Source organism: Coregonus lavaretus, assembly GCF_964263955.1.
Source record: "Coregonus lavaretus genome assembly, contig: HAP1_SCAFFOLD_277, whole genome shotgun sequence".
Lineage (NCBI taxonomy): Eukaryota > Metazoa > Chordata > Actinopteri > Salmoniformes > Salmonidae > Coregonus > Coregonus lavaretus.
This window is the reverse complement of record NW_028165081.1, coordinates 537,893-550,165: the sequence shown is the minus strand read 5'-3', so window position 1 is coordinate 550,165 and position 12,273 is coordinate 537,893. Positions and strand designations below refer to the sequence as shown.

At 44.6% G+C, this 12,273-nt stretch overlaps 1 protein-coding gene across 1 annotated transcript in view; it reads left to right on the top strand.

The window, feature by feature from the left end:
- Positions 1-8,616, top strand: part of LOC311116292 (ephrin type-A receptor 3-like) — a gene marked incomplete at its 5' end in the record, with an annotated part of 57,827 nt that extends 49,211 nt beyond the window's left edge. Inside the window, 2 exons of the mRNA XM_084191395.1 lie at positions 4,063-4,221; positions 8,469-8,616. Of these exons, the coding sequence (XP_084047521.1) occupies positions 4,063-4,221; positions 8,469-8,574 (265 nt within the window). The remainder of the gene's footprint in view (positions 1-4,062; positions 4,222-8,468) is intronic.
- Positions 8,617-12,273: the final 3,657 nt, after the last annotated feature.

The window sequence follows — 12,273 nt, the reverse complement described above, 5'->3', positions numbered from 1 at the left end:
GGACAGTTTTCCTCTTGTTATGTCATTCACTAACAAATCTTAGAAAGCTATTTATAACCTGTCAGAAATTCAGTTGATCAACTAGCCCATGTTAACTAGGTAGGTAAATTAGGCTAAGCATCTATCTAAATCTTGTAGTTTTATCATGGCCAGATTATGTGCCCATTGGAGCCTCGACCCCCAGGGGGCCCCATTGATTTTGTTGACTCACTTGGGTATCATATGAACACACATAAGACATGGCAAAATGTGTAGAATTGCAGGAAATTAGCTTTAAAACTACAAAATGTTCGCTCCGCTCATGACAAAATGTGTAGAATTGCAGGAAATTAGCTTTAAAACTACAAAATGTTCTCTCCGCTCATGGCAAAATGTGTAGAATTGCAGAAAATGTGCTTAAAAACTGCAACATTTTCTTTCCGCCAACAAGAGGGGTGTGAACAGTTTAGGGTCGCATGTATCTATCCAGACCTATGCTACCTAGGAAATGTGTGTGACCGGACCTTCTCAAATAGTAGTTGAGTACCCCTGGTCTAGGCTACCGCCGGTCTATTTACTTTTGACCATGCTTGGCTATTGAATGAGCAATCGATAAATGGTAGCCTAATATTTGTTGTGTAGTGGGAATAAACCAGTCATGTCAGAAAATATGATTATGAGTTAGGCCCAAGTCAAAGAAACATAGGCTACATGCTGCTATGGAATCTCCTTACCAATGGCAAATGCATCTATTTTATCATCATGTTTTTATGTTTTTATTAGCTTATCATTATTATAATTCCCTTGTGTGAAACGCCTCTGTTTCCCCCAAAATAACAATATTTGCTTGTAATACAATTATTTAACCACTAGAATTTGTGCGTAAGCATGGTCTGAGATTTGTGTGGAGATACACACACTTTCCCGTCAAGTTAAAATTGGATAAATACCAACCTTTGCAGGAAAAGTGGCGCACCCAAGGTTTAGAGTCTTGTGTGCGTACGCACCTTTGATAAATGAGGCCCCTTGTGAAGGGGGGATGGGGAAAGGGAGGTGTGGAAAAAGGGATGAGCGAAGTGGGGAAAAGGGGAGATGCAGATGGCCAGATGGAGAGAGGAATGGAGGGGTGGAAGAATGGTGGGGTGGAGGGCTGGGGAGTAGACTGGGAGAAGCCCAGCAGAGCCATTTCAGTTCCCCTCACAGTGAGAGTTGCATTCCTCTCCTCTCTTCTCCTCCTCTCCTGTCCTCCACCAAGATGCCCAGATGTCAACCTCTCCTCCGCCTCCTCGTTCCCATATCCTTATCTCCTCCTCTTTTTATCTTTCTCTCCCTATCTCCATCTCTCCCTCTGCTCCTCTGAGAGCCTTAAAAACATGCTCCTATAGAGCAGTGGTCTTTCAGAAATCAGTGGAAAACAGACAGAGAGAAAACGGACAGAAAAAGGAGGAGGGAGAAGAAGACAGGGACGGTGGAATTTATCTTTGCTTTCTATTTTCTAAATCCTGCCGTTGGTAAGATGATGCGTACACATTGGTTTAAGATACCAACTCCTCTCCCTGACAACTAGCATGTTCTTTTCATCCCCCTCCTTCTCTCTCATCCGTCGTTCTCTTCCTCTAGCGCAGCTGAAAATAAAGAATAAAGCAAACCAACAGAATCACACAGAGGGAAGATAAGGTCATCTATAGTTTACCTCTACACTGACACAATGACTGTTCTGAAGGGAGAGGACAGAACTTTACAGATCAATAGTCTCCTCATACATGACTGATGGTTTAATCAGGGAGCTGTGTGTGTTTTTGTTTGCCTCGTTCCCTCCATCTATCCCTCTCTCCTCTCTTATCTCTTCTGCCCGGTTGGCCCTCAGCTATCAGACAGGCCTCTGATGATCAGGAAGAGATTCAATCACACACCAGTCTCTAAGCTTTCCCTTTCCTTTGCCACTTCTTTCTCTATCCTCTTCTGCTTGTTCTTGTTCTAGCTCAAACTAGCTTTTGCTGTCCCCATGGTGAGGTGTCCGTCTGATTGGCTGCTTAGTTGGGTCACTATGTTCCAGACAGACTGTCTATGGGCTGTCTTACTGCTTTGTTTACTTTCTTAAGTTAGGCAAAAATATGTTCCAGAACCGTCTAGTAGTCTTACCTGTCTCATCGGTAGCATACGTCATTCTCACACACCGTCACAGAGCCAACACACAAACCTCCCACATGACACACAACACAAATTCACTTGCTGTGATGTAGATGTGTGTCATTATATATAATACACTCAGCCTCAGGGTGGACTTGACTTCCTGCTATTATGATTAGTTTATTTACACTACTGTAAATAGACGTCTCTATGGGAATACCAAGCTGGTTTCCTGTCCTGTGTTGGCTTGTATTCCCTAGGCTGTGTTTTCCTGTGTGTGTGATCAGATGCTATGGTCCCAGTCGTCCTATGGTTTGTTTTCTGACTCACTGTCTGATTTGACACACACATGCACATACACACGCACGCACACACATAACCTTTCTGAATGGCTCTGACACAACACCCATCATTGTTGAGTGTGAGTCAGGATTGTTGTTGATGTGACCTGAGTTGGTCTGACCTGCCCTGACCCTGCCTCATAGGGAGAAGGTGGACTTGTTGATTTGGATGTTGATCGGATATGACTGTAGCAACAGCTGCCGTGCCTGGTGTCCACTAAATACAATACAAAACAACATAATGTTGTTGGCTCAGGAGATGTGGGGAGTGTCTCCTGGTCTGGTGTTGGTTTAGCAGATGTTTGTCTGTCTGTCTGTCTGTCTGTCTGTAAACATGGTCAGGGTTAAGGACAGACTCACAGACAGTCCTCTCTGCCTGACTCTTCTTCTACAGATCTGCAATCTTAATTTGACCAGTTTCTCACAGCAGGAAAATAATCCTGCAGCAACAGGAAATGTGAATTATTATGTAGATTATCATTCATGGACATTTTTGTAGGGGTTGATACATTTTTCGCTATGGCAAATCAAGTCTGGCATTTTAAAGTGGAAATTACAGAAACTTTAGAAGCCTTTTTAACCGATTTCCATTTTCTGTAGTGCAGAACAATTCACTGCGACAACAGAGTAATCAAATTAAGATAGTACATCTGTACATCACTCTCTCCTCCTCTCCTTCTCTCCTCTCTCCTCCTCGCTCCTTCCCTCTACTGTCACTCAAATCTCTTCATAACAGTACCTCCAGCCATGACATGCTATTCAACCTATACATTATTGTTAATGGAACAGCATGAATTTTAATTTGATTTAATTATTTGATTTAGTTTCTAATCTGATAAAGGTTGCAGTATTGAAAATTATAGTATTTTTAAGAGAAAATAATAATGTAAGTATATGAACATTTATGCTTGTTTTGTTATATAATCATATTGTTAAGAGATGTCACATCTAAAACGTAAATATAGAATCTACACTTTATGGTTTTATTTTCATTTTGCTTAAAGCCCATCCAACATACATACAGCTATATTGACTTAATTCCTTAGAAACAGTGCAAACAGTCATATTGGGAAATCATCAGACTGGTCTGTATGATAAAGTAAACATTACATTGTGTGTGGCTTTCCTTTCACTGGGGAGAGCTTGTCCATAACACACAGCAACAGAACGGGTTTGTGGGTAGTCCCTTCTCTCCACAGGTATTTCCTTATGGGGAGACCTGTGGTGCGTGTGTGTGTGTGTATTTGTGTGCGTTCGTACATGCTGTGTGCGTGCGCGTGCCCGTGTTGGTGTGTGTGTTGGTGTGTGTGTGTGTGCATGGGGAAATGTGCTTTACAGCCTTTTGTTTTTCGCTCTGTGCAGCGTGTTATTTTATACTCTTGTTTTCTCAATAATAACATATTCTCTGGGCAGGCAGACAGAGTTGTCAGCTGAGAGGAGGGAGAGACGAAGTAGGGATGTTATTATTTCTGTTCCAAGGCTGACCAGCTCTCTGTGGGGACTGTATTGTGTCCCATGTTACCCCCCTCATCATTAGTAGTTTAGGCACGGCCAGTGTTCCAACGGCTAACCATCCATATCCTTTCTCTCCCCTTCTCCCCCCCTCTCCCAGGCCAGCTAACCTGCTCCTGGACAGGAGTAGTTCAGAGGTGGTTCAGTCATTGGGAACCATGGGGGATTGGCTGGACAACGTGAGGTCTCTGCCCTTTAAGGAGGCCTTCTCTGGGGTCAGCTACAGCTCCTGTGACACCCTGCCCAAGACCTCCGCAGAGTAAGGCTGCTTCTTATGACGCTCTGTAGTAACACTCAGATTCACACTTACAGGACTCACTGAAGACTTGCTGAGGAAGCAATGGTCAATTTGAATTTCAGTTTTTTTGGCTTGTCCAACCAGCAAAAAAAATTTAAGTTGTTGTATAAGATGATTTAGGTTTGCATATGGGCATGATCTAATATTTGACGAGATATGGGAATACCTTGACATTTTTGGGTCTGAGTGCAACAGGCTTAAAACAGGACTTTTCCCTGAGAAAGTCTCTCATGCCACAGCAACCCAGATTGAATACACCCCACCCCCACTGAGACGCCAACATGTTTACAATCTGCTCCCATTACTTGGAGGCACCGCTGTGGGTCTAATCTGTTAACCATGGATAGCAGGATTTGATTGTAATCTTTAATGACAGAGCTTTAGCCACGCTCACTGGTACACACACACACACACACACACACACACACACACACACACACACACAGAGTGTGAGAGAGAGCGAGAGAGAGACTCTCTAAGCTCCAGTTCTGACAGGATCTACAGCCTGTGAACAGCTTTAGTAGAGTGGATCTGGCAGAATCTACGATCACAACCCCAATGCACCCCCGTCCAACTCATAGCAACCTCTCTCTCTCTCTAATAATAAACCTCCATTTGGGCTACCGGCTCCTCCATGTTGCTCATATGGGCTTCATGGGAAATGCAGTGATTTGGCCCGCTAGAGGTTTTCTCTCTCTGTCCCTTTCTTTCTCTCTCATTTTCCTTTATTTCTTTCCCTCCTTCCCTCTCTCTCAGCGGAGGATATGGCCTTTGGGGACCTGCTGTTGTGTTAATTGATGAGGTATTTGACAGTGTAAATAATGTGACAGTTATAATCAGGCTGATCAAAGCGGAGGTCTCCCTAACCCTCTGTCTCCCTAACCCTCTGGACTCGACAGTGACTACAAAGCCTAACAAAAGGCCCAGGAAGTAATTACCACATTGCCTTTTGTTCTGATGTCAATATAAATAATGAAATGCAAATAGTGTATGAAATTTCCTCCTCACCATGGCCTAGTTTAATTGCCTGAGAGAGAGCCTGATCTGTCCAACAGAACAATGCCTTATAAGGAGAGAGGACTCTCTTTCGCTATTGCTCTCTCTCTCTCTCGCTCTCTCTCTCTCGTGCTTTCTCTCTTTTTTTTGCATTTTTCTCAGAACATTTAATCAATGAATTAATGTCATCAATTAAGGAATCCTTTTAACCAATCACTACAGAGGCACAAAAAGGCTTGCTTTGCAGACTCAGTAGAAAACCATGTACAGTATTGATGGAATACATCACAGATCAACTGTACAGCCTACACATAGTTTCTGCTAACAGGATCATTATAAAGACATTACTGATCCACCCCTTTTGGATCATAACTGGATAAAACCATGAATAGGATCATATGCGTGTTTTAATCCTCTGAGGGTATAGCCCTGACACACAGACAGACCAGTCCCGGACCGGAGGATACATCAGTCTATTGATTAGTAGTGTCTTAATCCAGTTCTTTATATTCAGCAGGAGACTACCCACCCACGCTCTGACTCTGACCTCTGTTTGTCTGCCAGAGTAATCAAACCCTCATACCGCTCCTCAATCCATTGACACAGCATACTTATATACACTCTTAGAAAAAAGGATTCCAAAAGGGTTCTTCGGCTGTCCCCCTCTGTTGATAGGGTTCTACATCGAACCCAAAAGGGTTCTACCTGGAACCAAAAAGGTTCTACCTGGAACCAGAAAGGGTTCTTCAAAGGGTATCCTATGCGGACAGCCGAAAAAACCTTTTAGGTGCTAGATAGCACCTTTTTTTCTAAGAGTGTAGCTACTGATGAATTGACAAAGATGTTGGTTTAAAATTGAGGTTCTGGTAGTTCTGAGGCTGGGTGGTCCAGCCTGAGGCATCAGACTTCCTCCCCTCTCCCATTTTCTTTACTGTCTCTCTGCCTCACTTCTAGTGACACACAGCAGCAGGAATCAAGTCTCTGTATGCTCTCACAGTGAAGGGCCTCTTCAGAGTTCTAGATGAGACAGTCCTTTCTGTCTGACTGGCAGGAAGCTGCTCACTGTAAACACTTCCAACATATCCATTAAGGTTCTCATTGGTCATGTGTCAGAGGAGGAATATGGCGGTCAGGAGTTTGGGCCCTTGTCTACTTAAACCTGATAGATGATGAGCTTTAAAACACTTTAAAACACTTCAAAATGGAAGGGACAAAACGTGGTCATTTGTTTTTATCCATTTTATTGTATGAGTCATTCACCGCCTAGACTGTTTTTTTTTTATGTCATACTTTATGTATTCATGTTTTATGCAGTTTATTATGTTTTGATTTGTCACATGTTGTTCATGGTGTTAACGCTGTGTACCCATACACCTTTTTGAGAGACTGTTGCCTGTATGGCTGTGTGAACTTATATTCACATTCCCTGGCCCTGCGTCCTGCATGTGTGTACTGTAGAATCTGCCTGACGGAGGTCCAGCACCACGTCACAGCAGCCACCTGCCCAGAGTGGGAGCCTTCCATGGGGATCACCACCCTCTAACCCCCCCCTCCTCCTCCCTTCATACTCCAGAGACAACGGATGGTGGGTGGACCGCAGTACACTGACTGGCTGCCCTCCAAACTAGAACCCCCTGCTTGCATCCAAATAACTTTTCCTAAGGACTTTTCATTTATTGTTTCATGTGCATCCTACAGAGTAGCAGAGAAGCCTGTTGCACTAAAACTGAAGCTCAATGTGAAACCAAAGCTACAGTATGTTAACTGAGTGGGTTTGAGCTGTGCTGTTTCTAACTCAGATCTGCTTCACTAATATGCTTCTATAACAACAGTCACCCACAGGAGAAGAGCTGAAGATGTCTTGTCCACTGCTGTACCCTAATATCACACTGCTGTACCTAATATCACACTGCTGTACCCTAATATCACACTGCTGTACCCTAATATCACACTGCTGTACCTAATATCACCATGCTGTACCTAATATCACCATGCTGTACCTAATATCACCATGCTGTACCTAATATCACCATGCTGTACCCTAATATCACCATGCTGTACCTAATATCACCATGCTGTACCTAATATCACCATGCTGTACCTAATATCACCATGCTGTACCTAATATCACCATGCTGTACCTAATATCACCATGCTGTACCTAATATCACCATGCTGTACCTAATATCACCATGCTGTACCTAATATCACCATGCTGTACCCTAATATCACCATGCTGTACCTAATATCACACTGCTGTACCCTAATATCACCATGCTGTACCTAATATCACCATGCTGTACCTAATATCACCATGCTGTACCTAATATCACCATGCTGTACCCTAATATCACCATGCTGTACCTAATATCACACTGCTGTACCCTAATATCACCATGCTGTACCTAATATCACCATGCTGTACCTAATATCACCATGCTGTACCCTAATATCACCATGCTGTACCTAATATCACCATGCTGTACCTAATATCACCATGCTGTACCTAATATCACCATGCTGTACCTAATATCACCATGCTGTACCTAATATCACCATGCTGTACCTAATATCACCATGCTGTACCCTAATATCACCATGCTGTACCTAATATCACCATGCTGTACCTAATATCACCATGCTGTACCTAATATCACCATGCTGTACCTAATATCACCATGCTGTACCTAATATCACCATGCTGTACCTAATATCACCATGCTGCTACATACAGTCCACTAGATGAAAGATAACACACTCTTTTAAGTTGTGTGTGTCTTTATAACATGATGTGTGTAACCCATGCTGTGTGCCTACGTTGTGACAAAGCTTGCCTTAACCATTTTGTTTTATTATGCATTTATTATCCACCTATTTGTACCAGTGCTGTTCCCTTCCAAAGACACTCACACACACACACACACACACACAAACACACACACACACGCACTACACACACACACCACTTCAGACTAAGCATGACAATATACCAACAACTGCTCAAGGCCACTCTCCCATCAGCTGACTAGTGAGCTCTGGCAGCCCATCGGCCTTCTGGGAAATGTGGTCCTCTGTGATTGACAGGCCAGCGGAAGGGGGAGGGGAGGGGCATCACTGACGGCATGCCATTAATGTCACTGTGTCACACTAAAGCACTAACTCTTTATTTCTCATTCTCATTCTCTCTCTCCCCCTCCTCTCTCTTTCTACAGGGACCTAAAGAAGGTTGGTGTGACTATCGTCGGACCCCAGAAGAACATTGTGAGCAGCATCAAAGCACTAGAGAGCCACAGTAAGAACGCCCCTGTCCCAGTGTAACTCGACTGAGCCACTACAGACTGGCTGTCTGGCTGTCTGGCTGTCTGGCTGACTGGCTGACTTGCTGACTGGCTGCCCTCTGGGCCCCGTTCCAATCTGAATGAAGCCCCTCTGCCCCGTTCCATTCTGAATGAAGCCCCTGTGGGCCCGTTCCATTCTAATGTAAAGCTTCTCCCCTTCAGTTCCTCCCTCCACTCCAGTGAGACCTCTGTGAACGTTTCAGTGACGTTCCTTCCACAAGGGAGCCCTCCCCTTGCATGGGGTAGTGATGGGGAGAGGAGGGGCTCATTGGATTAGAACAGCCCTCTGATCTCTCTAACATACAGGAAGGAAGTTCCAAACTAAAGGAGGAAGTAGACGTTAGAAAAGTGGTGCAGCGGAGGGCGACTGCCCTGGAGATTGATTATGTCACCATGTTGTCATGCCCTGACACTGAACACAGGGCAAGCAGTCAGACCGACACAACAACTGTTCGACGCGCCACATCAATGCTGAAATGCCTTACTGAGAACAGGAGAGGAGGGGAGAGAACCTGGCCTTGGACCTTGGGGGCATGGCGATAAAGGGCTGGAGCTGGGATTGGATAACGTGGGACAGCAGGGCCCTGTGTGTGACCTATAGTGGTAAGGGGCTCGTTGAGAACTGATCCAATCGTGATCTGATCCTGTGGATTTGACTGACAGCTCTTTAACTTTGGAGAGGGGGACATTAAATGCCTTGAGTATAATAATGCAGTCAGCAGCAGCACCAACCCACTCACAACATCCTGGAGCAGACAGAAGCAGACCTGGAGATTCATTCATGAACTCTGAAATGCTGGACTCCCACCACTGAAGACCCCGCTCTCTCTCACAGAGAAGGACTGATACCGCTCTGTGCGTCCGTGAGTGTGCTTGTGTTACTCAAGAGAAAGTCAGCTTGAGAAAGAAGCCAAACCATTGGATGGGCACCCAGACTACAATAAGCCATGTATCCCCTAGCTATAGACTAATGTCTGAAAACAGTTGATGTCAAACAGAAAGCAATAACCACAACAATCAGTTATCGGTTTGATCAACCAGAACCCATGAGTCTTACACAGTTTGCTCTGATGGTTCACAGGACATATCAGACCACATACAGAACTGTAACTAACTGCCACAAGTCTGCTTATTATACTGTAGGTGATGATGCATCACTCCAAGCTTCCTAGTTCCTAGCCCTAGTGTGAAATCTCAGTATGTGTTATTCATTCAAACTAAAGCAGGATAGAGAGAAAAGGAGAAGTAGAGAGCGAGACAGAGAGAGAGAGAGAGAGAGAGAGAGAGAGAGAGAGAGAGAGAGAGAGAGAGAGAGAGAGAGGGAGGTAGAGAGAGACAGAGACAGAGAGAGAGAGAGGTAGAAGTAGAGAGAGAGAGAGAGAGAGAGAGAGAGAGAGAGAGAGAGAGAGAGAGAGAGAGAGAGAGAGAGAGAGAGAGAGAGAGAGAATACCTTGCAACCGACTACTTCAGAGCATATTCTGCTCTGTAAGGTAGATAGATACTCTATAAAACTATCTGAGCTCTTCTAATGCCATCTTCCAACACCGGTGGAAATCTCACAACTCTCTGGATAAAATGAGAATGTGAGTGTATTACATCCCTGGAGCAGACAACGATTCTCTCTGGTCTGAACAGTGTGTGTGTATGTGTGATAGCACCCCCGTCCATCCCCTGCCCGCCTGTTGCCCTTAGCTGCTGTTGCGTGTTCTATTAGCATGTACATATGTAAAACAACCATGTAACTATAGCTACTAGCAGTACAGTTCCCTTCCATAGCATCCCTTTGTACAAATGTTTCTATGTATAAAAGAATGAACAAAAATATCTGTGCAACATTTTTCAAAGGCAACCATTATTTGTATTTAATGTTTTTTACATTAAAAAAAGCAATTATAATAACCTATTATTTATTTGTTAACATATACAGTGCAAAAGTGTAATGTTTTGTTTGTAGCATACAGTAGGTTATAACATGGTTCTGTGACAGCGTCCTCAATGTTTTCTATTTTCTTTATAATCATGAACATTTGGAAGAGCAATACTGTTAACCACCCCATCCCTGCTCGTTTTACTTTCTTTAGATTAACGTGTGTGTGTGTGTGTGCATGCAAGCGTGTGTGTGTGCGTGTGTGTAAATGTGTGTGTGTGTGTGTGTGTGTGTGTGCTTGTGCAAATGTGAAAGGCCTTGTCTACTAATGTTAAATGATTTGTAGTGGAAACATTTATATTTTTATAATAAACATTCTTAAAATATTTTTGAAAAATGAATGCGGATAAACTTGCCCCTATGATTCTTTCTGGTGTTTTACAGCTTTGGGACAACATAACAAGGCAACAACTTTGCCCATAAAAGCTTCACCTCTTTCTCTTCCTCTGCTGTCTCTACCAGACATCTGGTCTCCAGCTCTCCTCTCTAGTCCCCACAGAGCTTCTGTTGTCAATCCCTGTTCTTCTGCTCTGAATCAGAATCCATGTTCAGGGCCACTTCCAATAAGGCCTTTCATATACTGTAGAGCAGGCCCGGCGTAGTTAGCAGGTAGATTTATAGTGTGATTTTAATGCAGCTGATCTTACAGGGTTCCAGAGCAGGGCAGCGTCTGGGGGGGATGTCTGGGGCTGACTGATCGTGTGTGTGTGTGTGCGCGCGTTTGTGTGTGTGTATATATGATGGTGACTGATGGTCTCTCATCTCTCCCCTGAAAGCCTGACGCTCTCCAGATGGCTCAGGGCAGATGTGAGGAGCGAGGGAGAGATGACTGTAAGAAGAGGAGAAGAGGAGCGAGGGAGAGGGATAAAGGAAAGGAAAGGGGGTGAGCTGGACATTGCCCCCCAGTCAGGGAACGATGAACACATTATGTTACACATTGCTGTTCCAATTTGTTCTTTACTGTGATCTAAAACCCCTGAGCTCCTGGGAGCAAGAACTGGCAGGGGAGAGATGGAGGGGAGGAGCGAGGGAGAAGAGTGGAGAGAGAGGGAGATTAACCAGCAGCTGCAGGAGGACAGGAGACAGACAGGTGAGAGAGAGGTGAAGAGATAGACAGAGAAAGACTAAGGGTGAGAGAGAGAGGCAGTAGAAAGGAGAACAGGAAAGGAGGTGTCTGTATCAGTCCCGTTGTAACAGTGAGAGCCCAGTAGAACACAGTGTTAAGCTAACACCAGGCAGGGAGGTTAACAGGACCCATTTATCACCCGCTGTCTAACTCTGCTCCCCTGGCAGCAGCAGGCCCAGAAAGCATTTCTCCACTTAGGGAACAGTGATGAGGAGAAAGCATGTTTCTGCTTTGTAAAATGTCTGTTCTAATTACAACACTGTAATGTCTGTATCATATTTTGAATTGTGAACCCCAAACCCTCTCTTCTCAATCTCTTACTAACCCTTCCACGATAATGTCTTCCCCCTACACCCTATCCCCTGCCATACCCCCTCCTCCCAAGCTTGGACCCTACCCCCTCTACCCTGTGGCCAAACCCTATCTTCCCCTCTCCTCCAACCCTCCAACCCTTCTACCATGGACCCCTTCAGCCCCCTTTCCTTCATGACATGGACTCAACCCTTCTCTCCTTCCTTCCCTCTCTCCATCCCCCTGGCCCTAGCTGTCACAGTAAAAGTCTCCAGCTGTGTGCAGCTGCAGTGCAGGGCATGACAACAGCTTGGAAACACATTGGCTCTGCCTTG